At 43.9% G+C, this 27,169-nt stretch overlaps 1 protein-coding gene across 1 annotated transcript; it reads right to left on the bottom strand.

The window, feature by feature from the left end:
• Positions 1-17,411: 17,411 nt before the first annotated feature.
• LOC124594604 (trypsin-1-like) lies at positions 17,412-22,661 on the bottom strand. Its single transcript, XM_047132976.1, has 7 exons — positions 22,613-22,661; positions 22,021-22,119; positions 20,992-21,125; positions 20,127-20,218; positions 19,303-19,409; positions 18,322-18,521; positions 17,412-17,711 (listed from the first exon to the last, which is right to left on the bottom strand). The coding sequence occupies exons 1-7, from the start codon at positions 22,659-22,661 to the stop codon at positions 17,547-17,549; spliced, it is 846 nt and encodes a 281-aa protein (XP_046988932.1). The 3' UTR covers positions 17,412-17,546.
• Positions 22,662-27,169: the final 4,508 nt, after the last annotated feature.

Here is a 27,169-nt window from a genome sequence, read left to right as displayed (position 1 = left end):
GCCTCGTAATTTTCTGGGGACTCTACAGCTGGTCCAGAAACCGACTCTTCTTAACTAGCGACTCAAAGAACTTCACTGGACTAAGATATCCTGACGCTTCTAGGTCTTTGCCCAGCATAATCTCCTAATCGATTCTTTATTGCATGCCCTGCGATCACCATGTGTTATGGAACACGTCGCTGAAATATTCGCACCAGCGTCAGCACTCAGCGACACTGCGCATATGTTCCGCGATCGATCACTCTAAAATCCCCTAGATAAATTCCAGCTTGTATTTCAGTGGCCACGATTCCGGTAGCACTTTATCCTCCTAAGCTATCCAATTTTTTGGATGTAGTTTATTTTTATTCTCTTTCTACACTTAGAAATGTCGAATGGATAAGATATGTTTGTGATCAAATGGTTCGACATTTCCTTCGTACGAATTATCCCTCGTTTCTGCTCCACTCGTCTCCATAAATCGGTGTCCAGACGATCGTTGTGCACTTTAAGGCCTCCTCTTGCTTCGTCAGATTCACGGAGTAATCTTTCCATCTGCCTCAGATGCACGCAATTGTGTTCTCGTTCGGTTTCTGCTATACGTCGCGTCACCGACGGCGCGCCCCCTGTCCTGCGCCCTGTGGCGGCTGGTGTATTGTCCGGCGTCATTCGCCTTTGTGCGGCTGATAAATAATAATGTGTGACGATGGGGATGAAATAATGATGATTAGGACAACACAACACCCAGTCCATGAGCGGAGAAAATTTCCGACCCAGCCGGAAATCGAACCCGTGTCCTTAGGATTGACAGTCTTAGGATTGTATGGAGTGTAGCCACGTATGGAAGTGAAACATGGACGATAAACAGTTTAGACAAGAAGAGAATAGAAGCTTTTGAAATGTGGTGCTACAGAAGAATGCTGAAGATTAGATGGGTAGAGCACATAACTAATGAGGAAGTACTGAATAGGATTGGGGAGAAGAGAAGTTTGTGGCACAACTTGACTAGAAGAAGGGATCGGTTGGTAGGACATGTTCTGCGGCATCAAGGGGTCACCAATTTAGTATTGGAGGCAGCGTGAAGGGTAAAAATCGTAGAGGGAGACCAAGAGATGAATACACTAAGCAGATTCAGGAGGATGTAGGTTGCGGAAGATACTGGGAGATGATGAAGCTTGCACAGGAAAGAGTAGCATGAAGAACTGCATCAAACCAGTCTCAGGACTGAAGACCACAACAACAACAACAACAACAGTATGTGCATTACATATTGAGTGGTGAGAGAAGCGTGAGGTTCATTATCAGCTGTCAAATGTGCACACCGACTGTACCCGGCACATCCCCACTTGGCGACATTTCGGGCATAGTGGAGTGTCTACTAGTCCAATTGCATGGAGCCGTTGGTTGGTGTTGACCTTGCCACAGGCGACAGAGAACCACAGTGCCCGAACGAAGGTAGGAAGGAATTTTTGATGCCCATGTCTCCAGATCTTCGACCAATGCAACCTGGAATGTTTGAGTTCAATGACAATACGACTTATCCGTCGTAGCAGCCAAACATAAAAATCCTTCGCGCATGGCGGTCTCGTGCGCGGAAGCTTGTCTCTGATAAAACTAAGATCCACGATAAATGTTGATACATGCACAAAATGTGGCATAATGTTGCCCACCGCCACCGGAGGTGTGAGGGACGCTGGAACCAGGAGATCCAGTAGGCGGGATGTAAGGGAATCACGCCCGCTACGCCATTGCTTGTACATCGTGGCTAGAAGGAGCGCCGTCGCTCGGCAGTGAACATTCGTAAGTCCGAGCCCCCCTTGTCCGTAGGGAGCGTGAGCGTTGCGTATCGCACCTTGAGGGGCGACCCAATCATCACAAAATAGCCTAGTGCTGATTGAAGTCGACGTCCGAGCGTGAGTGGTAGGGGCAGGTTCTGCGAAATATACACCATTCGAGAAACCACATACGTGTTCAGATAGCGGAATCGTTGCACACATAAGGAAACGGACTGATTTCTTCCGGCGTAAGGCCCCTTCCAACCGGCATTGCCACCGATTTGTTCATGTTCACTGCACTACCCGCCGTCACACTATGGTCCAACAACAGTTCAAGGACCGTCTTCACCTCTTCCTCAGAACGAACGAGCAGCAGGAGGTCGTCCGCATAGGCACGACATTTGAAGGTGTAGCCCCGTAGTTCCATCCCAGAAAGAGAATTTGTTAGTCTCCCAATTAATGGTTCCAACGCTATCGCGAACAGCAGCATCGAAAGAGGGCAGCCCTGGCGAATTGATTGTCGAATTTGAATGGGCCCTGCTAGACGCCCATTAACCTGTACCAAGGATTGTGCGCCCCCATAAATCCTTCTAATGAGATCAGTAAAACGGTCTGGAAATCCCATTTGTTCTAGTACAGCGTACAGATAGTTGTGGCGCACCTTATCAAAAGCACTGTCAAAATCAACCGCCACCATCGCCGCTTTAAGCTGGCACTCCTCCGCCAGCGCTTTCACATCACAGCATTCGCCAGTAGCTGTTTGCACATTCACCGATCCACTCGGTGTCGTCTGTTCTGGAGAGAGAACGCTACGAATTAACATACGACATCGGGACGCTAGCAACCGTGCAAAGATCTTATAGTCGGCATTAAGCAGGGTGATGGGGCGATAATGTGTGGCCGTAATTCCTGGCCTCGGTTTATGGCCTGGTACCAAGAGGCCTTCCATAAAAGCTGGTGGAACAGGCGCATCGGAATTTAACATCTCGTTGTACATTTCCGTCCATCGCGGTGCCATTTCGTTGCGAAATTCTTGATAAAATTCAGCAGGAAGCCCATCAATGCCTGGGGACCGATTCAACGCACCTTGTGCGATCGCATCATGTACTTCCTTACAGCTAATGGCTTCCAGTAAGGTTATCGCGGCTTCCACCGTCAGTGTACGGGAGACGTAAGTGGCTATACGGTCCAGGACATCGACAGGGGCTACTTCTTCCCGATAGATGTGTTGGTAATGGTCGACGAATGCAGAGACAATGTCTGCTTGACGTGTCACTCTTCGGTCTTCGCGTGTAATTAATTCCCGTACCAAAACGCGTCGTCCGTGCTTTCGTTCATTCAGGACGTGGTGCATGGAAGAAATCTCGTGCCTTATCGTATCGTGACATCTGGTTCCCTGAAGATGTTTCCGAGCTAAAGCCACTAGTTTAGCTTTTATCCTTTTGCGTTCGATCCAGATGTCCTGTCCCCGCGGACCATCATCCAGGTTTCGCAGTGCTGCAAAATAATAGTCGGTCGTACGGCGGCGCCATTCTGCCATCTCCCTGCTACATGAGATGAACGTACGGCGAAGCGCCGGTTTAGCACAAGTCAGCCACCAATCAAGCATCGTCGAATACCTTCCAACCCTTCGCTCGCACATCATCCATGTCTCAAGGATCCGTTGACGGCATTCAGGATCATGTAGATGTTGAATGTTTAATTTCCACGGGGCCTTACTGTTCCACACCTCTCTACGGGGAAGAAGCACCGCACAGATGTAAGCGCTGTGATCAGAAAATGCCAATGGCCAGCGTTCCGCGTCCTGGACATCATTTGCATGAGCCCGTGAGATATAAATGCGATCTAATCTACTCGCCGAATGACTTGTCACGTATGTGTATCCCAGAGCATCTCCATGTCGTAATTCCCACGTGTCACTAAGTGCAAGGTCGTTGACAACGATTCGCAACTCCTGGCTGATGTTTGCTTGCAGCCATTGGTCTTTCTGGCTGAGAACACAGTTGAAATCTCCACCAATTATTACACATTCATAACGTCCATGGAAAAGTGGGGCAATGTCTTCTGCATAAAATCGCACCCTTTCCCGCCGCCGATTATTTCCCGACGGTGCATAAAGATTGATGATACGTGTCCCAAACGTCGTGAAAGCCATCCCCCTGGCCGACGGAAGATAACACACGTTTTCCACTGGGAAGCCATCTCGCACGTAAACAGTCACCCCACTCCCATTGTGATCTTCATGTGACGAAAAAGATTGGTAGCCTGCGATGTATGGGAGTGCAGCTATGTGGACTTCCTGCAGCAAAGCAATATCCACATCAGATGCCCAAATCGTTTCCTTCAGTAGGTGTATTTTGGCCGGTGAACGCACGTCATTTATATTTAATGTCGCAATACGGTTCGCATGGCGTTGAATCCTACTCTGTCGAGCCGCAACAACATCTCCCTGCATCGGCGCTGGGGGCTGAGTTAGAAGACGTTCTCTCGCCCCTCTCCCATCACCTTCAGCAATTATTAGGTCGTCTTCGTGAGTGCCGGCTGCCTCTGTATGACGTCCGGCGCCTCCTCAATACCGTCATACCACATCTTTTCTGTCAGTGATATATTCGTGTCCATAGCCACAGCATCTGCGTCTGGAGAGCCAACTGGCTGTGATTTCTCTTCAGCATCACCACGTCCCAGTACCGTCAATGTGACAGACTTCTGCTGGGTCTGATCGAACAGTTTCCATTGCCTCATCCTGTTTCGTAGAGTCTGTTGTGTCGTCCTGGTCCAGAGGCACATCGTCGTCGGGGCAAGGGGAGTCATCCCGAGGAGATGTCGTGCGAAGCCGCCGTTTCCTCCTTTTCGGGGAACATTGTTTGCGTGATCTTCCTTCCGTGTCCTCAGATTGTAGGGAATCACGGTTGCCTGACAGAAAAGCATCCGTAGGAACTGGAAGTGTTTCGAGTCCCATCGTTGTACTTGGCGGGAGTTCAGCCGAAACTGATGTTGTCGTCACAGAGTGCGTTCCAGACGGAACAGCATCCGTACTGGCTGGAACTGCTTCGTGTACTATCGGTGTGCTTGGTGGGAGTTCGGGTTCATCTGATGTTGTCGCCGTAGATTGTACGCTCGATGGCGCAGCATCCTCTGTCATCCCGACGTCTGCTACAAGGTTTCGGAGAGAGCCATCTTGATCTTCCACCGGGGCTGTGTCCTTTCGGCCATCAGCGGACACAGTGAGGGCTTTGGCATAGGTGTTCGGTAGTACTGCCATCGCCGGCGACGGCTCCCGCACAACTGAAGGCAGTTGCGTAGTCCGCCGTTGCATACAGTTCGACCTGAGGTGTTCCTCCTGGCCACAGCCAGTAAATCACCACCGCCCGACAACCACCAATTGTCAGATAGGACAGTACGTGCTTCTGAAGATCAATAGTGATACGTCGCACTCCGTTAAGAAAGGGGTACGTGGCGAATTGTGTCCAGCGTTCTGCTGTGTGACTATGTACCGTGCCGTATGGCTTAAAAGCCTCGATAACTTCGTCAGCCGGGAGCTCAAATGGCAGCTCAAAAACACGTATTGTCCGTACACCCAGACCAGCATGTTCTACAGTTACCGTGCCGACATTCCCGTCACTATGGCAAAATCGGAGACCTGCTTTTGCCGCCTGTAGAATTCTCCCATACGCCGCGTCATTTACCATCTTAACATACGCCATAGGACTTATGATGGACAGGTCAATTCCGACAATATCGTTTGGCGGTATCTTGACGTCCTCTCGAATGAAACGTTCCACTGCTAAAGCCTTTGGTCGTTCGTAGTCTTCGCAGAAATTGAATCGTAATGTAGTTTTCCTGTACTTGTTCGTCATGATAGTTGTTACTAGCCCGCGAGCACACTAAGTCCACAAGTAAACAAACACTTGCACACGCCGCACAGGCGGAAGTATCGGACCTCCGCTTCGCACGGCCGCTAGCGCCGAACTGACCACTCAGCTACTGGGGGCGGACTGTTCGCCTGATGAAGCCTCATACTACGTATCAGCATGTCGTAATACATGCTCTTCTCTCCTACCATGATCACGAGCGAGCGCTGCCGTCCAAGACCGTGACTCTAATTGCGAAACTTACTGACGCGCTCGCTGGACGTCTTTTGCTACTTCGTTTTGCTGTGAGTTGATCTAGGTCTGCTCCCCTGCACCCTCCGATTTTTCTGCCCGTTTGTTCTCGATCTGTAAGATGTGCGAATGTTTTACAGTGTTTCTTGGATGATCCTTCTTCCCCGTTGTTGGAGCGCGGCAAGAACCTTCTTGGTTTTACACATTTTGGTTTTGGCCCGTTTTACTTGGTCTTTAGGTAACAAGGTGTCCTACCGTGCACCTTGGGCTATTAATCTTGCTGCCCTGGCACCGAGTTTTGCCTCCTTCGCGATCTCTCGCGCCTCTGTTGATATTTTTTTTTTTTTTTGACGTGTTCTACCCCTTCTTTAACGCATGAGATCCTCAAATTGAGTACCTCCGCTAATACCTCAAGGATTAGACGGGCGCGATTCGATCGCTCTGTGACGTTTTGTTCGTGCGTCTCCTCCGCCACTCTCACTAACAGTACGCCTTGCAGTGCCTGCAAATTCTACGTTGCGTTCTGTTGCGGCTTCATCTTCGCTCTGGTTGTGTGACTGGATTACCTCGCCATTATAGGAAAATTCTGCGTTCGACATACCCGCAAGGTCGGCTACTACATTCCACCGAAAATTCTCGGTAACTTTCTCTTGATCAATGCCACCGGTCTGAGACTGACCCATTTGTGACGAGATTCGGACATTTTCACTACTCTGGAGCAAACATTCCTTGCCTCTAGTAAGCACGCATTCAGGTTCCTCCTCCCAAGAGGTTTCTATTGCTCCTCATCGCAATGAGGCTGTACTGATCTTGAGGTATTTTCTGAAACACTGTTGGTGACCTAAAGTTACAGCGTGACAGCAGTCAGTCCAACTTGTAAGCTTCCCACCTGACTACCTAGCCACGTGTCACCTAAATTGATTCTGCATTGTGACAGAGTTTGTTGTAACTAGCCTACATTGCCCCCCCCCCCCCATGAACCATGGACCTTGCCGTTGGTGGGGAGGCTTGCGTGCCTCAGCGATACAGATAGCCGTACCGTAGGTGCAACCACAACGGAGGGGTATCTGTTGGGAGGCCAGAAAAACGTGTGGTTCCTGAAGAGGGGCAGCAGCTTTTTCAGTAGTTGTAGGGGCAACAGTCCGGATGATTGACTGATCTGGCCTTGTAACACTAACGAAAATGGCCTTGCTGTTCTGGTAATGCGAACGGCTGAAAGCAAGGGTAAACTACAGCCGTAATTTTTCCCGAGGGCATGCAGCTTTACTGTATGATTAAATGATGATGGCGTCCTCTTGGGTAAAATATTCTGGGGGTAAAATAGTCCCCCATTCGGATCACCGGGCGGGAACTACTCAAGAGGACGTTGTTATCAGGAGAAAGAAAACTGGCGTTCTACGGATGGGAGCGTGGAATGTCAGATCCCTTAATCGGGCAGGTAGGTTAGAAAATATAAAAAGGGAAATGGATAGGTTAAAGTTAGATATAGTGGGAATTAGTGAAGTTCGGCGGCAGGAGGAACAAGACTTTTGGTCAGGTGAATAAAGGGTTATAAATACAAAATCAAATAGGGGTTATGCAGGAGTAGGTTTAATAATGAATAAAAAATAGGAGTACGGGTAAGCTACTACAAACAGCATAGTGAACGCATTATTCTGGCCAAGATAGATACGAAGCCCACGCCTACCACAGTAGTACAAGTTTATATGCCAACTAGCTCTGCAGATGACGAAGAAATTGAAGAAATGTATGATGAAATAAAAGAAATTATTCATATAGTGAAGGGAGACGAAAATTTAATAGTCATGGGTGACTGGAATTCGTCAGTAGGAAAAGGGAGAGAAGGAAACGTAGTAGGTGAATATGGACTGGGGGTAAGAAACGAAAGAGGAAGCCGCCTGGTAGAATTCTGCACAGAGCACAACCTAATCATGGCTAACACTTGGTTCAAGAATCATAAAAGAAGATTGTATACATGGAAGAAGCCTGGAGATACTGACAGGTTTCAGATAGATTATATAATGGTAGGACAGAGATTTAGGAACCAGGTTTTAAATTGTAAGAAACTTCCAGGGGCAGATGTGGACTCTGACCACAATCTATTGGTTATCAACTATAGATTAAAACTGAAAAAAACTGCAAAAAGGTGGGAATTTAAGGAGATGGGACCTGGATAAACTGACTAAACCAGAGGTAGTACAGAGTTTCAGGGAGAGCATAAGGGAACAATTGACAAGAATGGTGGAAAGAAATACGGTAGAAGAAGAATGGGTAGCTTTGAGGGATGAAGTGGTGAAGACAGCAGAGGATCAAGTAGGTAAAAAGACGAGGGCTAGTAGAAATCCTTGGGTAACAGAAGAAATATTGAATTTAATTGATGAAACGAGAAAATATAAAAATGCAGTAAATGAAGCAGGCAAAAAGGAATACAAACGTCTCAAAAATGAGATCGACAGGAGGTGCAAAATGGTTAAGCAGGGACGGCTAGAGGACAAATGTAAGGATGTTGAGGCTTATCTCACTAGGTGTAAGATAGATACTGCCTACAGGAAAATTAAAGAGACCTTTGGAGAAAAGAGAGCCACTTGTATGAATATCAAGAGCTCAGATGGAAACCCAGTTCTAAGCAAAGAGGGGAAAGCAGGAAGGTGGAAGGAGTATATAGAGGTTCTATACAAGGGTGATGTTCTTGAGGATAATATTATGGAAATGGAAGAGGATGTAGATGAAGATGAAATGGGAGATTGATACTTCGTGAAGAGTTTGACAGAGCACTGAAAGACCTGAGTCGCAACAAAGCTCCGGGAGTAGACAACATTCCATTAGAACTACTGACAGCCTTGGGAGAGCCAGTCCTGAAAAAACTCTACCATCTGGTGAGCAAGATGTATGAGACAGGCGAAATACCCTCAGACTTCACGAAGAATATAATAATTCCAATCACAAAGAAAGCAGGTGTTGACAGATGTGAAAATTACCGAACTATCAGTTTAATAAGTCACGGCTGCAAAATACTAACACGAATTCTTTACAGACGAATGGAAAAACTAGTAGAAGCCGACCTCGGGGAAGATCAGTTTGGATTCCGTAGAAATATTGGAACACGTGAGGCAATACTGACCCTACGACTTATCTTAGAAGCTAGATTAAGGAAAGGCAAACCTACGTTCCTAGCATTTGTAGACTCAGAGAAAGCTTTTGACAATGTTGACTGGAATGCTCTCTTTCAAATTCTGAAGGTGGCAAGTGTAAAATACAGCGAGCGAAAAGCTATTTACAATTTGTACGGAAACCAGATGGCAGTTATAAGAGTCGAGGGACATCAAAATGAAGCAGTGGTTGGGAAGGGAGTGAGACAGGGTTGCTGCCTCTCCCCGATGCTGTACAATCCGTATACTGAGCAAGCAGTAAAGGAAACAAAAGAAAAATTCGGAGTAGGTATTAAAATTCATGGAGAAGAAATAAAAACTTTAAGGTTTGCCGAGGACATCGGAATTCTGTCAGAGACAGCAATGGACTTAGAAGAGCAGTTGAACGGAATGGATAGTGTCTTGAAAGGAGGGTATAAGATGAACATCAACAAAAGCAAAACAAGGACATTGGAATGTAGTTGAATTAAGTCGAGTGATGCTGATGGAATTAGATTAGGAAAGGAGACACTTAAAGTAGTAAAGGAGTTTTGCTAATTGGGGAGCAAAATAACTGATGATGGTCGAAGTAGAGAGGATACAAAATGTAGACTGGCAAAGGCAAGGAAAGCATTTGTGAAGAAGAGAAATTTGTTAACATCGAGTATAGGTTTAAGTGTCAGGAAGTCGTTTCTGAAAGTATTTGTATGGAGTGTAGCCATGTATGGAAGTGAAACATGGACGATAAATAGTTTGGAAAAGAAGAGAATAGAAGCTTTCGAAATCTGGCGCTACAGAAGAATGCTGAAGATTTGATGGGTAGATCACATAACTAATGAGGAAGTATTGAATAGGATTGGGTAGAAGAGAAGTTTGTGGCACAACTTGACTTGAAGAAGGGATCGGTTGCTAGGACATGTTCTGAGGCATCAAGGGATCACCAGTTTAGTATTGGAGGGCAGCGAGGAGGCTAAAAATTGTAGAGGGAGGCCAAGAGATGAATACACTAAGCAGATTCAGAAGGATGTAGGTTGCAGTAGGTACTGGGAGATGAAGAAGCTTGCGCAGGATAGAGTAGCATGGAGAGCTGCATCAAACCAGTCTCAGGACTGAAGACCACAACAACAACAACAGCCTACATTGGAGATCATAATTTTTATCTGGATCTTAAATAGAGTTTGACTGCTGCAATAATTTAATAACATCGTGACGATGTCATTATTGCAGTCAATTATTGATGGGTAATTAATATACCATCACAGGATTAACCTTTTACAAAAAATGCAGAAATTTATGGATAATAATGGATATGAAAAAAACACAAATTAAGCTAGATGACAACTAAATGAAGATTTGTAGCCCGCATCTCGTGGTCGTGCGGTAGCGTTCTCGCTTCCCGCGCCCGGGTTCCCGGGTTCGATTCCCGGCGGGGTCAGGGATTTTCTCTGCCTCGTGATGGCTGGGTGTTGTGTGCTGTCCTTAGGTTAGTTAGGTTTAAGTAGTTCTAAGTTCTACGGGACTGATGACCATAGCTGTTACGTCCCATAGTGCTCAGAGCCATTTGAACCATTTTTTTTGAAGGATTGTGGGCGACACAAATAGAACCAACAAATAATTATCGCTCCATTGGGTGGCGTTTGGTTGGCAAAGACTAAGGTTTATCCATTTCATCAGTTTACCTTGACTCAAAACATGGATAATGCAGTATGAAATTATCCAGTGCTGAGTAGATATGGAAGGATTTATTCTACGTGGAAGTTATACTACAATGCTTGAGAACAAGTCGTGAAACTATGATTCTGTTTGCCTCAACACGCCTGAGCAGCAATACCACACCTCTTTCTGAATGCATAGCGCTGTCTCAGATGAGTCATGGTACAAGTCTGCGATGTCTTGCGCATGTAATTCGTTATCACGGGCACAAAAAATGCAAAGTCACAGGCTGATGGACCGTTAGACAGATCGCACTTACTCTCTGATGGAGCCCTGTAATCTCAGCAGATTCCAGTGTGTGACCACCCTATTCGTCAGTCTTACAATGGATCAATTTGACTCTCTTATTAGCAGTGCACACAAAGAGGGATTAAATGGCAGGTAGGCAGAAGTGATATGAATAAGATTGCCTTCGCCGCAGCGCGTTGTCTGAGATGACTGAGGTCTAAACTGTAGGTACAGCAATGACTTCTCTATAGGCTCCCCAGTCAAGACTACTACCAGTGCGAAGTTACACTCAGGACGAATGCCCCAAGTGCAATCCCTCAGCTGCCAAGACCAGAAACTCCTCTCCAGATTGGAGTCTGAATCAGAAGCCACATTTCTCCACTCCTCTCTTTCCACCAAATCTTGGCAAAGTCTAAAAGAAAACAGAACGGTTTCGTGCCAATCACAAGACTCCATGAGTACCATGTCCTCCCTCTCACTCACCTCCTGTTGCGGCGGTTCGGGGTTTAATTTCTCGTGTCTATTCGTCGTTGTCACTGTGCAGGCTGAAAATTAAAAATCACCTACCTCAGAACGGCGTCTGCTCAATGTCACTTGATTCGACAACATATATACTTACAAGATATGTAAAAGCAGCGTTGATAAAAACCACCAGCTAATATCTACAATCACTGAGCCCGCGTAACACTAGTTATGAAAGTAAGTTCTGTAGAAATACTGTTATCCAACTTTATTGAGCAGTAAGAAAATGGATTGGTTTCAGGAATATGACGAAATTTCCACATAATAATGTTTATTTTGTCCTTGATCACTAAAGAAAAGGTACTATTCAGTCCACATTTAAACTGTTGGCTATTTCCTTCCAGATCACGATTTATATACACATTTCACTTGCACCACAGCCAGAAATCCGTCCAAACCCGACCCAAATTAAACAACGTTTTTACAGTCATTATTTTCACCCCTAATATGAGTTATTACATTCGGTCCTTCTTGTGGATTTCTAAAAAAAAAGACTGCTCACCAAAAATGCTCAGTAGTTGAATACTGAAATGTGCCACGCGGATTCTATGAAGGCCAATATTTCACACGCGAATATCTGTCCAACAGATTTAGTCAAAACCTCTGAAATTTCGCCAAGCAGTCCTCAACAACAGTTGCTATCGACTTAGCTCACCGGTAACTCAAACACTAAGTAATTCTTCATCTTACACATTGTTTTTACTGGCACTATTAACATGACCGTCCGCTTTCTAAGCTAGCGAGCGACTTCCTTCTTCCAGCATCTCTTCAAGTATATCTATCAGGTAACGAGCAGGAATCGTCTCAATTTTGATTGGCTACCCATTCTGACTGCCAATCAGAATACTCGCTCGTGATCATACTAGCGCGAAAACTGGACTGCACAAATCCTTATACACAGACGCATTTGCGTCAATCTGACATACAAATATTATAGTAATGTTTAATAAACGAAAACGGAAAGACAATGTTTCTGGAAATATTCTTTAGATATAGATTTTACTCCAGCTGACTTTCTGACTGCTCTGTTACGATAGCCATCACACCTAGACATATGTCATCAGCAAAGTGGGTAAATCCCCTAGGATCATTACTTAAGACGGTATATAATGCAATACTGAAATTTGACGAATGTCCCACATACACACTCCCATTTACTCACAGGCTCACATAACACATAATAAAATAAGTTTTGATTTTATAGTTCTTTCTGAAGTTATTCTAAATTTCATACTACGAAAATTGTAAGGTAATTGAAATTTTTAAATTAAATTGCAATTAAATAATTCTGTACCCTGATGCTTGAGGTGAGTATTTCAATTGACAATCAAAAGCTAGTCATAAATGTTCCCAGGTGAATTTCCTTTCTTAAGTGTAATATTTCTAAGTGTGAAGTAAATTTTTCTATCTCCGCCCGCTAGAAAGCTGAGATTTTCACACCATCTTTCTATTAATAACAAAGTACAGTATACAAATTTTGAAATCGATTACACGAAAACTACTGCCCTTTATTCACATTCTTATACGTCGTGAATGTACGCGTACAGTGAGAGACATTGAATAGCTTTCCCACGGCAGGCAGTGACAGATGCTCGTTTGTCTCCCAGGTAGGCCGCTAGATGTCAGCCCCCAAAGTTACATACAGCAAGCTATCCTAAAACAAACGTTCGCTTGGAACAACTTGGGACGCTGCACTCTATCCTCCAGCCAATCCTAACCAAAGTTAATAATATACTTTTCCCTGCTGGAGAGTCAACCAATCCATGACTCATGTAATTCCATGTGGGGAGGAGAAGACATTATGCTCATGAATTGTTTGCCTCACAGCCACTTTAGGCAACATGTTTAGAGTTTCCATTTATGCCTTAACTGAACAACACATTTACTACAGAGATCATTATCTTGACAAGCCAAACATTATAGCATTTCTGAACTGGGGCTTTGTCTAAACTAAGAGAAATGCTTTTGTGTCCCAACACAGAGCATTGCAGAGCAGTCACAAATGTTGCATTCCATCCTAAATTTCTTCCAAAGGCCTGAGTCTTTCCTAAAACTTGGCAGACAGAGGAATGGCACCATCTGACAACCCCCAATAGCATCTGGGCGAAGATGATAAAGGAAACACCCAGATTTTTTTATAGACGTCATCGCTATGCATAATGGCCATTTACAGCACATTTAACAATGTACATACTCCAGTCAGTGCCTGCTCATGTTGATAATTTGTAAAAATGATATCTAGGTTCAAAAATGGTTCAAATGGCTCTGAGCACTATGGGACTCAACTGCTATGGTCATAAGTCCCCTAGAACTTAGAACTACTTAAACCTAACCTAAGGACATCACACACATCCATGCCCGAGGCAGGACTCGAACCTGCGACCGTAGCTGGCGTGCGGTTCCAGACTGTAGCGCCTTTAACCGCTCGGCCACTCCGGCCGGCCAATGATATCTAGGCTGTAATAAGATCGTTAAAGAGCAGCCTTAAGTGAGAAAATAAGTGAGAGAGTGACTTGTTCTCTCTCAAGTTGACAAGAAAGAATCTTCTTCTACTGGTCAGCCTAATCTTACTATGTAGCTGGACTGTGTGTGTTACATGATCAGTTTTGTCTCATTTGCCATATGTTATAAATAAACTCCATGACATTGGTAAACTCGTCGAATTAAAATTAGTCGCGAGCTGGAATTGACAGTATGAGTATCGTGTAAATTACCATTAGTGACTGCCAGGTCTAAATACTAATAGTCCATATTAATCTCTTATTCTTTGGAATCCTATTGAATGAATGTTTAGTGGATGCTGCGCAACAGGGGAGAGAGAAGCAGTTTTGCGCCATTGGGAGCTATAATCCTCCTCAGAATAAATGAGCTGCCATTGCAAGGGAAGGAAGCCTGGTAGAAGCTACTGGGTCTGGTATATTGTTTACGGAGCGAGCTCTGCTGGACAGCAGCGTCTGTGATTGCATCCTAAATGTCGGAGAGGCACTGAGAAATGAAAAACTAATTTTAAGATGATATGCCCACCAGTTCCAGGGAGGTGTTTCGCCAGCTAATAGCAGCAGGGCGTGCAGTATCACAATGCACTGCACCCTGCAGGAAGCTTGTATCCTGGGAACTATTGGACATGGAATGGTTCAGGGATAAGATCTGTGAGGCTGAGCCTGAAGAGACAATCCGGCTCATTTGTTCGTATGACTGTGCCAGTTGCAGCCATCAGCATGCCTGTTTCTGGGCTCCAGCACTAAAAACCGCTACTAGTGGTTAATTATATTAAAACTACGTGTGTAAGGGACACCGCAACCTTATTAGAAGAGCTCTGATTGGTCATCACTCAGAAGAATTATTGTCATAGATGATGACAATCATCATTCTCTAACAGTGGCAGAGTAGAGTTTCCGTCTTGGTTTCATCTTAGCCTTCTTCTTCTTCGTCTTGCAGCAGCACTCTGGTCAGACACCTTTGACGCTACAATACAAAATATATTCAAATGTGTGTGAATTCCCAAGGGACCAAATTGCTGAGGTCATCGTTCCCTAGACTTACACACAACTTAAACTGACTTATGCTAAGAACAACACACAATCTCATAACCGAGAGAGAACTCTAACCTCCGGCGTGTGGGGCCGCGCAATCCGTGACATGGCGTCTCAAACCACGCGACCACTCCGCGCGGCCCACAATTCAAGAGAGGTATTCCAATTCCAGGCTCTGATGGAAATCTGCCTCCAGTGGAGGCTACCATCATAACCATTCACTGCCATTCTCTGGTTAACAACCACAGCATTTGCCAACTGAGTTATAGCACAGGCGCAAGCATTTTTGATAAAAGTTAGGACTTTCACATTTGTAATTTAAGTGCGTCTATTAGTAATTGCATGCACATCATGTGCTCAGTCAAGACAGTAGCTGCCTGTGCGATTCTTTCTTGTAGTTCTACCTTTCCTCCATGATTGTCTTTAAGCAATCACAGTGAGACTTCTTCGAACCTAGTTGTTTTCCCAAATGTTACGCTTACTCAAAAGTATTTATCTCACACTCGTTAGAAAATCTTTGTCATAGTTTTGATATTTTAATTCCGGTATAATCAGTGTTAGTATATAATGAACGTAACAGTTCCCTGTCTTGGTGCACATGTATTTACTTTGACTTCTACAGGGACTTTTAATAAATAGGTCTGTATCGTAATCATTTTTTCGTTTAGCGATTTGATAAATTTCCTACCTTATCATCTTTGTGAGTTACAGCACCAAGGTTCGTGTATGTTAAAGCCACTGCTGTTTAATAAATTCCGCCAATTAAGTTATGTTGTACAACACCTGTACTTAAATTTACGTGACGCGTATGTCGACGGCTCAGCCGTAGCCTCACAGTAGCACAAACACCTGCACAAAATAAACAACCTTTGTTTCAATACTGCTTGAATGGCCTCGGTCTTGCTGGAAGATGCAAAAAATAAGCGACTGACAGCTATTTGAAACTCTCTCATATGGAAGGATGCATTGCTCCCTTAGTAATGACTTTTTACACCTCTTGTGAGTAGTTCTTTATGTATTTGGCCATTCATCATACGCATCCTCTCTGCTACAGTTTCTTAAATATAGGTTCTATTTCTTTGGAATGGACCATTCACAGTGATAATTTATTCTGATGATTGGTTATGTGTTATGTCTCTCTCCATCTCTCTCTCTCTCTCGTTCAGAAAATGTAGAATCACTGCTTATGTACTTACTGTTGTAAATACGCTATTTGTATATTGTTTTAAGCTTTCTAGTTGTCAGCCCCACATACACTACGCTATGATTTTTGTATTCATGCTGGGGAATACATGATTAAGTAGTTTATCTCTTTGGGCTATTGTATTGCTTTGTTTGGAGTGCGCGTCTTGTTTCATACAGCAAGAAGAGGTTCATTTCTGTAATGTGTTTAAAATTGTGTATATGGGTTAATGTATAAACGGTCGTCAAGAACATACATGATGCCCTACTCCACCTGCAACGGCAGGGGAAGGAGGTTTTCTTTCTGCTGGGTGCTGGGGCACGTGGTTATTAGGGGAAACGAACTGGCGGATGTGGCTGCCAAAGATGCATGTTCCCTCCCTCACGTTGTTGAATGTGCCGTCCCCCTCCATGCTGTTACCTCCCTTTTCCGTTTTCGTGTTATGCGTCAATGGGAAGAGGAGTGGCTGGCAGTCGGTGAAAATAAGCTGCGTCTGGTCAAGGCCACCACGCGGCCATGGCGTACGTCCTACCAGTCACGCAGGCGGGATGAGATTCTCCTCGCTCGCCTCCGCATCGGGCACAGTCCCTTAACGCACGGTTTTTTACTCCGGCGGGAGGACTCCCCCAATCTGTAGTGCTTGTTGCGTACAGATTACTTTCCGCCACATTTTACTTGACTGTCTTTTATTCTCTGACCAGAGGGCGGTGGTTTCCTTGCCACCGGATTTGCCCTCTATTTTGCAAGACGACGCAACGACCGTGGTTAAGGTCTTACGGTTTTGTGTCCTGTCCAATTTGTTGCCTCGGATTTTAGGGACAGGATTTTAATGTGCTGCTGGGTGACTGGCTCACCCAGGGTTTAGGTAAGAGGTCCGCCAGTCACGATTACCTACTTGTTTCACTTCGATTTCTGTTGTGAGGATTTGGAACTGCGTCAGGTCTGTGTCTTTTACCCGTTTTCCTTGTTCGCTGTCCGTCTTCGTTCCTTCACCGCACGTGTTACTGTTTCTATGAGTTTGGGCGCTGATGACCACGCTGTTTAGCGCCCGAACACCTCAAACCACATACACACACACACACAATGTATATAAGTTGCTGAGTAGTACGTCGCTTCGTTTTATGAGATGTTGTCATTAGATGCTTTTCATAAGATATGTTTCACACACTGCAATTATTTTTGTTAATTTCATGAAGTACACAAACTATTATGTTAATACAAAATTTGTTAATCAGAAAAAAGTTGAATACGGTTTTAGAATAGTACATTTATTAACGGATTTCTCAGTCATTCAGGTGTAGTTAATGCACTGATACAAAATGAAGATGTGTCTGAGCCCATAATGTATTAAAACCTACGCAAGTTATGGGACGAAATGTCATTTATACAAGTGAAATGACTCTTTTCGCGTTTTGGTTGATGAAGTCCAGGTGAGCGGATACTCTCGTGTAGACGGACGGAGCGCCTGGGTATCCACACGGATCCACTCCCCAGGACACCACACCGATCAGTTCGCCGTTCTGCGCCAGGGGGCCGCCGGAGTCACCCTGAACACAATGAAACATCCAGGAGTGAGCAAAAGTATCTGAAGGCTCCAGGCAAAAAACTTGCTATGGAATTATTGTAAACTCATTCAATAATATCTGCTAAATGCCTCTGTTTAGGAAAGTGTGACACCTGACAAAAGATTTTGAGTTAATGACAAAAACAATATCGTTCTCTATTTTTAGTTTGAATGGGTAACAGAACAATATGTTTAGCAACGCTATAGTCGTCGGCCTGTAGACCATTCCAAAGTAATCAGGAGCTATTTAACAAAACAGTTGTCTTGGTGTCAATATATGAAACGTACCAAGGTAAAGTAACAGTAAATTGGAGTTACTGTTTGTTGAAATAACGCACTATAATGCTCCGAAGACTTGAGAAAATGGTTCATATCGGATAGTAACAGCACCAAAATTAAGATGGGTTCGTGGTAGACGAATAAACACAATTCATGACGTCCAAAAGTACATTGTATATAGTCAAGTTTTTATCACAAGGTTAATGGTAATTGCTTACAAATTATAGGATAACTAGATCTTAATTAATAAATAAACTTAAAAATAGGTAACGTCCGTGTATAAACAAAAGGAAGTATTACAAGTTGTGACTTACACTGCAGACGGAGATGCCATCATAGATTGGTCCCGTGCAGACCATAGTCTCCGTAAGCGGATTGGAACCCACGTCCAGGTCGTCGATATTTTGGCTGCAAGTGTCATAGTCGATTACGGTGACGTCGACAGTCTGCAGAATGTCAGGTGTGCTGGCCGTTTCCGTTGTACCCCAGCCAGAAAGGACGGCAATGGATCCACCTGATATAAAAAAGAAAAGTGTTTTGCAGTAGAGTTACTGGTCTAACGTCACAATGTTAACCGTACTGTGCGTAACTGAAACAGTTTTGAAGGATATCTAAGTGTCAAAGTTTCTCCCAATGTCATCCCTTCACCTATCCAGGTTAGATTTCCCACCGTTTCTGCAAATCGCTTATGACAAATATCCGGATAGTTCCTCTGAAAAATTCTCATCCAGTTTCCTCCCAAATTTTTGCGGAATCTAAGCTTGCTCTGGACATTAACACGTAAAACCTTAGGCTCCTCTTTTTCACAACGTTAATGTTCGAGAATATATTTACTGGGTTTGTATGCTTGCGTAGCCCTGAAAGTGACTAACTTATCCAAAAGAATGCGCTACATTTTCTGTTTATTCCACACTGAATACCAGATGCGACTTTGACAACAGCACATGTGCAGTGAGATGTGCTACTAGTTCTTTATACGTCACCTTCTCGGAAGCTTCGTAAGTATTGGGAAATTTATTTTGTTAATGCTAATTGTCCGGTGCCAAATTACTCGCAGTTAATGTTTTGCCATAGGCACGAAATTGAACACGTATTAGTGACGTATTAACAAATGAAGTTCCCTGCCCATATATCTCTTGCCCAACTTACGAAGATTTAGTACTCATATCTGTACAGATGAAGGTTAGGTTTCACTTGACAACTGTGGGGAATAGTTTACCAACTATTTCGGAGATCAGGGCAAACAGCCTTCTGTATGCTAATGAATTAACGGGTGCGGTACCGAGTTGGCGTACCTGCAGGGATTGAACCGGCGCTCGGCAAGCTGATGGCCTGGACGTACGTTCCCAGAGACAGAGAGGACTCCAACAGGAAGACGGCGATGTCGTTTGGAGCTACACCTCTGAGGAAAAAAAGATTTTTTTCTGTAAGCACTGTACTGCGCAACCAGCATTATTATAAGTCACAACTGTTGAATCATACTGAACAAAACATATTATAGGAGTAGCTGTTAAAAGGAAATACGTTATATTCAAATGAATTCCTCGGAGAATTTTGATGTCGGTAATTTTACTCTGACAGTGCAGTTGTTTAAGTAGTATAATTTCTTACATCTACAAATTCTCAAATGAACCTATGCTGTTCGAGAGACCTTTCCAGAACCCAAATATCTTATGATGTACTTATGCAGACCGAAGCGACAAATGAAACTTGTTCCAAAACTGGAATTTGAACCCGAGTTTCTTGCTCCCTAGGCAGATTCGCAAAACACTACGATTTCCTGGCACCGGGGCTTCGCACAACTGCAGTGACCACGCTAGCGAACCACCCTCGTAACTCCAAAAATTTTCATTTGTCTCTTCAGTCTGTGTATAAACATTCTACAAATTCTTATGGAGAATCTTCTATCACACATCTGTATTCTGCACTATGCATTCGCTACCGTAGTTAAAATAATTTTTAACTGTATTACAGTTATAACTTATTGTTGTGACAATTAACCTAATTGAGTTTTGTGAAATATAGGATATCAGTAACTCATGACTCACGACTTACAGATCCTGAAAACATCGCAGTTCTATTAACTACGTCGCCAGAGGTTCCAAGCTTTCGTACTCACCCAGGATAGTCGGGATGCACGATCTGGTCCGAGACTCCGACCTCCTGCTCGCTGCCCTCATTGCTGCTCAAATCGTGGTCTCCGGCGACGGCCTGTCAACGACATGTTGCATTGTCGATCTGGTTAAATTTGCTTGCGTAGAGTGTATTTATATCTTTACCTTGTGAGGCAGTTTGTCATGTGCTTTAAGAAGAAAATAATATTCATGGCGGTATGTTTCGTCCGTACAACTAAATGAAAGACGGTTTTATTTTTTGCGACTTTGTTTTACGGATGAAGCGGGTTTTTTGGCCCGCGATATGCTGCTCTCTCTCGTTTTATCATGTTATTCTCTCATTTCACATTAGAAGCAACATTGCATCACAAGTTTCGTGAGATTAAATTGTGTACCACGAGTTGTGAAATTGAAGTGCTGTAATAAATGAGGGTGAAATCATTAGATTCATATTCTCTGAGAGTAAACCGCATCTACGTTATTCTGAGGGCACATAATACTGTTCGCTTTCACTGCGGTAACATTATGTTATTGTAGAATTAAACTACTGTTCATGAAATACATGGTGTTGACTGGTTGTCTTCTTCCAAGTTAAGGAGACTTGCAGACCGATATTAATGGGCAAATATGAAATAACCAGCAATGATAGTGCCCATTATGTCGTAAGCCATGTTTGAATAACCTAGCAAAATGGATCGTAATAAGAGGAAATGATCGTTATATCCGGACAATTTGAAAACATCGGCGAAAGTCATAATACATTTCTCCTTACTTGTGTTTCACATCTTGAACTTCCAAGTCTAGCCTACTAACTTGGTCTAAGCATCTGGGGCAAAATGGCAGGTGTAGTGTGACAGTGGTCATACTCACGATGTAGCTTCCAATGCTGACCGCGCAGTGTCCGGCTGTGAGGATGGCGTTGCTGGAGAGGATGGAGCCACCACAGTTGTGGTACCGCAGACCCAGCACCACGTGCTGCAGGGACACCTGGTACGGAAACTCGCCTGCAAAGAAGATCAACATGAGTTGTCAACACACCTCTGCTCGAGCACCGAGATTCACTTCCCCACATAACAAGCCGAACACCATTAGTAGTGTCGCCTGCCGTTCCTCAGTTAGGCTACCCACGGACAGGATTTATAGATTTGAGGAAGTTGCAAGGAGAATACGACAAAAGATGAAACTGAACGTACAACTACCAACCGCTCTAACGTTATAACAGCAAAATTTCGTGATTTTGTTATCCAGATATCACTACGCTTCCGACATCTAATTTTTGAGTAGTTTTCATTGATTGCCGGCCGCGGTGGTCTAGCGGTTCTGGCGCTGCAGTCCGGAACCGCGGGACTGCTACGGTCGCAGGTTCGAATCCTGCCTCGGGCATGGGTGTGTGTGATGTCCTTAGGTTAGTTAGGTTTAAGTAGTTCTAAGTTCTAGGGGACTTATGACCTAAGATGTTGAGTCCCATAGTGCTCAGAGCCATTTGAACCATTTTTTTCCATTGATTCGGAGGCATAAATAACGTAGTAAACATAATTGCTGTAGGGCTTCCATTCTTACCTCCTGTAAGCTCTACACCAATAATGTTTACCAAGTGACACTTTGGACGAACGTAACCTGTTGTTATATGAGCTTAAGATCACTACTTAATAGTTGAAATCTAAATCTGCCGTAATAAAACGAAGGATTTCACGATCGATTGCTGTTTTCTTCCCTATTGTGTAAATTAAACTTTTATACTACTTACTACTCAACCCGTCCAGTTCTGTTGACGCAAGTTTAAAAAAAATGAATCTGGAGGTCTTGTTCATCTAGCACAAATAGTTAAATGGGCGTCTCTAGACAGATACAGCGCTTCCTTGACCAAATACTGTGTTGTAAGGAGATATGGATGCTCACCTCTGGCGGCGTCGTGTCCCCCGTAGATACGCCCTCTGGAGAGAGCGAAACGCCGAGCTGGTCCTGTGTGCGGCAAACGACGCACTGGAAGCGCCGAACCTGCAAACAAACACACCAACATTCAGCTAACCCTTTAATGTAGTCTCCCTACGTACTGAAACCTTAACATTTGCTTATCGTGATCAGTTTCCTCACAACTGAGCAGTCCTAACTCATTTCGAAAACTGACAAAGGATAGATTGTTTTGAGATTAGTGACTGTCTACGTTCAGGAAGATCTTCGAGGTTTGATGAAGGTCTGCCGCTCATTTCTTACCTCTCCACCCAAATTGTGCTCAAACCAGCTTTGCAATGTAGAAGAAAAAGAGCTATGATGGCTGAAATAGGTGCCCAATGACAGAAAAGTTACTCTAAGAATGTTGCTCGTAGATTGCGTCACGAGAATACTGCTCGCAAGATGCAACTTTGGGTACTCTGGACAAGATTAATCCGTCAGTTTTAACTTGTTACAAAAACCCCAGCGCAACTGTAACTTCACTAAAACTAAAACAATGAATATCAGAACAGCATTCTGTTCCGCTACGAGTTCTCACCCAGCACACAGGCGACGAGGGCCAAGACGAGAACTGTCTGTCTGAGCATGTTGAGGTGTGTTGTGGCCTGGAAGCTCTGCAGTGTTTATATACGCACCTCCAGCCACGATAACACGTGAGCAGCTGACCTTGCGTTATACTGAGAAGCATGGTTATTGGCTCAAAGGATTGCATCTTGATCTTATCGTTGGCGATTCATACAACGTCAGAGCAGGTAAATGAAATCTTGATTTTTTGATAACGTCTTTGACCACTGTCTTCTGCGGCATCTTTACAAATGCGTCAAGAATGTCCTTTGGACATGTTCGGTTGTAAAGGAAAAGCTATATCTTCAGTCGGTACAGAGGCAAAGAATGCGTAACCTCCCTGCCCAGCTTTGAAAACAGATTACCTACAAAAGTAAGTCCGAAATAAGGAAGTGAAATGCTTTCTCCTAGACAAATTTAAGTTGCATGAATTTGTACAGTAACGCGATATCACTACAATAGTCAGAGGACAGACTTACTTCGGACAAAATTAGTTCATTGCTATACGTGAAAATTATCAATCGTAGCAAACATCTGAAGTCACACAAAAAAACCTATAACCAACGTTGCTTATAGCACTGTTGCATGCAATGGGCACGGTCCAACATATTGTTACCAAAAGTTGACTGGTACACGAAGTAATAGTCTCGTTTGATAGGGTGATGGACTATAAGTATGCTAGCTCCGTAAAAATGTCACTTACCTTGTGTTCTGAAAATCATGCGTAGATACATGGGAATGTAATGTTCAGCGTAGTTGGTGCAAGATGTGATATTAATCGTAAAATAATTTTACGAAGTACTAACTTTGCTGATTGTGAAATAGTGTACACTGCTTCGCATGCTGTTGCACTAACTACAAAGTGCAACTCGTTGTCAGCATAATTTCGTTTGAGTAGTAATGTAATGGCAGGGAAATTCAAAGTATACAATTATTTACAAAATTTAATGAAGCCATAATGACACAAGCAGCATTAGTGCCCAGAGCATATGGCACAGAAAACTTCTACGTCTGAGGACTTGAAACAAAAGAAAATCTATAAACGATTAAAACAATGAATAACGGCCATTGGCAGGAAGTTGGGCGCATTTAAATGTTCTACTCCATTCGGACGTATTAATAGCAAACCGATTCTGTACAGCGCATCGAAGTCTACTCTCTTCACAAAGGCACGAAGAAAACTTCGCCACAGAGCAGACCATGAGAGATTCGGTGAAATTTTTCTCTACTACGTCTTAACGGCTACCAAAAAAATAAATACACGTTAACTACGTGACACCTGTGAATTACTGACAGACACGTACTGCAAATGTGCTCATCCTCTTCACAACCAGACACCATGTTACCAAACATAGCACCGCGCCACACACCGACCACACCAGACTAGACACGACACGCCGGTCCCGGCGGAGGTTCGAGTTATCCCTCGGGCATGGGTGTGTGTGTTTGTCCTTAGGATAATTTAGGTTAAAGTAGTGTGTAAGATTAGGGACTGATGACCTTAGCAGTTAAGGCCCATAAGATTTCACACACATTTGAACATTTTTGAACAAGACACGCTATTGTGTTTCAAGCATGCTACCCAAAAACACTTATGCTTGTAGAAATCGATAGGTAGGTACAGACATGTATCTCTGCAGCGAGCATGCGAGTTAATAACAAGGGAAATTATTTGAGCAGTGGAAGGAGCAAATACTGAGGATACTACTTGGGCAGTTAGGTCGTCTTACGTACTATACTTGCTGTCCTGTCATAACGCAGTGGACGTGCGAAACTCTTAGACCAAACTAAAAAAGCAGGCTCATATGTCAAGAAGTGATGGCACAAAACATGGTCACAGTTTTTAAACTGAAGGAAAGAGCTGTAAAAATAGTAATTAGAGGTAGTATTCTTGCTCTCTGTAAAATTCTATTTAAAATCAATGGGTGTCCTTATTGTTCCAAATGAATACACTTGGCAGTCCGTTGAGTATATTACGGAAAATATTACAAAGTATTTCACTAATCGTTCGATACATAATCATCGAACAAAGGCGAGTTTGGTCTGATATTTATCAAAGAAATGTATATATAAAACATTATTTTATATTAGCTTATGAAACTGCATAAATAATTGTCCAATAAATTGAAAACTCAAAATCTCAGTGATCACTGGGCAATGCTGAGTGGACTGAATGGAGGAAGTGAAGAGGTCCGTGGGGCAGTGGGGCACAGTTTCACGCTTACAGACTTGGAGACAGTTTTCATAAAAATCTGGAGCTAGTGCGAGAGGCGCAGCAAGATGTTCGTGGTCCAGAAGTCACCAGCAGGTTTCCTTAGTGCGTGCGGCAATGAAGCGCAATAGAGTGTTTTTGTAATTTATCTGGAGTAAATCGTGTGTAAATCACAGAACAGTGTACAATAGAGTCCGACAGAATGAGGCAGTGTAGTTATTAAGACTCTGACCTCATACACGGAAGGATGGGGTTAGATGGTTCAAATGGCTCTGAGCACGATGGGACTCAACATCGAAGGTCATCAGTCCCCTAGAACTTAAAACTACTTAAACCTAACCAACCTAAGGACATCACACACATCCATGCCCGAGGCAGGATTCGAACCTTAGGCCGTAACGATCGCGCGGTTCCAGACTGAAGCGCCTAGAACCGCTCGGCCACAATGGCCGGCGGAGTTAGATCCGTCCGGCCATTCTGATTTAGGTTTTTTGTTGTTTTCCTACATCATTTCAGGCAAACATCGGGATGGTTCTATCATCAAGGTCATGGTCAACCATCTGTCCTACTATCCTAAAAGCAAATTTGCTATATATTCTGAGTGTACGTGTATTCTGAGTTGTATATTTTCAATGTACTGTGATGACAAATCTTTTCTCATAGTGAAGTGATCCCTGGATAAATAAAAAGCTAAATAGTATGACTGAAAGCAATGAAGTTTGCTACAATAGGAGTTTCAACAGCAAAGTTATGAAACATTTAAGCCAAAATATACTTCACGGAATGAATCTCCTCCGATTATAAACTTAAGACACAAGCGTAAAACAAGATATTTAAACTGGAATTCTGCAACTGTTTTCTTTAACGTAAATAATAATATATTAATAATTAATTAATTGAAATTCTGCTGTTTTATTTTGCTGTATTGTATTGTACTGTATGTTAAGCAAGGGCCTAGAAACGACGTAGAGCCTCCGCCCTCTCCGCCACCGCAGTGGTCCACAACCCCACGACGACTACCGCAGTTCACTTCTTCACCCCTACGCCGCACCACACCCAACCACTCTTTCAGGGTTATTGTGCGGTTTGGCCCCCGGTGCCCCCCCCCCCCCCCCCTCAGGGAACGTCTCACACCAGACGAGTGTAACCCCAATGGTTGCGTGGTAGAGTAATGGTGGTGTATGCGTACGTGGAGAACTTGTGTGCGCAGCAATCGCCGACATAGTGTAGCTAAGGCGGATTACGGGGAATCACCTCGCATTCGCCGAGGCACATGGATAACCACCTAAAAACCATCCACAGACAGGCCGGCTCACTGGACCTCGACAGAAGTCCGCCGGGCAGATTCGTGCCAGGAACCAGGCGCTCCTTCCCAATCCGGAAAGCCGTGCGTTAGACCGCGCGGGCTACTTATTTTCCTGTAGTTAAACAATGATATAAGTTTGCTGCCTAGGCTCGTAGCGTTTTTGTCTTATATGTTGGTTTACTTATCGACTATCACCTTTATTCGTGTTTCACTGTTGGTGTTTGAGTTTAGATATTGTCATTTTGTGATTTAGAGATAGTGAGTGGAGCTGTGGATGCTAGAAAATGGAGTGTCAAGTGAATGAATCGGAACACTGTCGATATATTCTTCTGCTCGAGATCAATAGAGGGGTGACAGCGGCGTAGGCAGCCAGAAACGTTTGTGTCTTGTGTGGGGATAATGCCGTTGGACAGTGACGGCCAGATAATGGTTTACTCGTTTTAAGGGGGATCGTTTTGACATAAGTGACTCTCCATGTTCAGGAAGACCTTCGGGGTTTTTGATGGAGATCGTTTAAACGCATTAATCCACAGTGATCCACGTCAATGTACACGAGAAATGGCAAATGTGATGAACTGTGCTCATTCCATCATGATGTGACATTTGCAAGCGATGGGGGAGGCTAAAAATCGGTAGCATTGGTACCGCATGCTCTAAGTCAAAATCACAAAAATCAGCGAATTACTATATGTGCATCTCTGCTTACTCGTCAGTAATTGCGTCATTAACGACACCGATCATTTCCATGCTGTATCGTTACTGGTGGGAGAAAGCGGTGTCTTTATAATAACATAAGGAAAAGAAAGGAATGGTTGAACCCAACTTAGTCAGCAACTTCCCGTACAAAGACCTTCACACATCCACAAAAGACAATGTTACACATCTGGTGGAACAGTGACGGTGTGGTATATTACGAATTGCTTCCCCGAGATGTAACCAAACTACTGACATTTATACACTACTGGCCATTAAAATTGCTACACCACGAAGATGACGTGCTACAGACGCGAAAT

The sequence above is a fragment of the Schistocerca americana genome, chromosome 2, assembly GCF_021461395.2.
Source record: "Schistocerca americana isolate TAMUIC-IGC-003095 chromosome 2, iqSchAmer2.1, whole genome shotgun sequence".
Lineage (NCBI taxonomy): Eukaryota > Metazoa > Arthropoda > Insecta > Orthoptera > Acrididae > Schistocerca > Schistocerca americana.
This window is presented reverse-complemented; position numbering and strand designations above follow the sequence as displayed.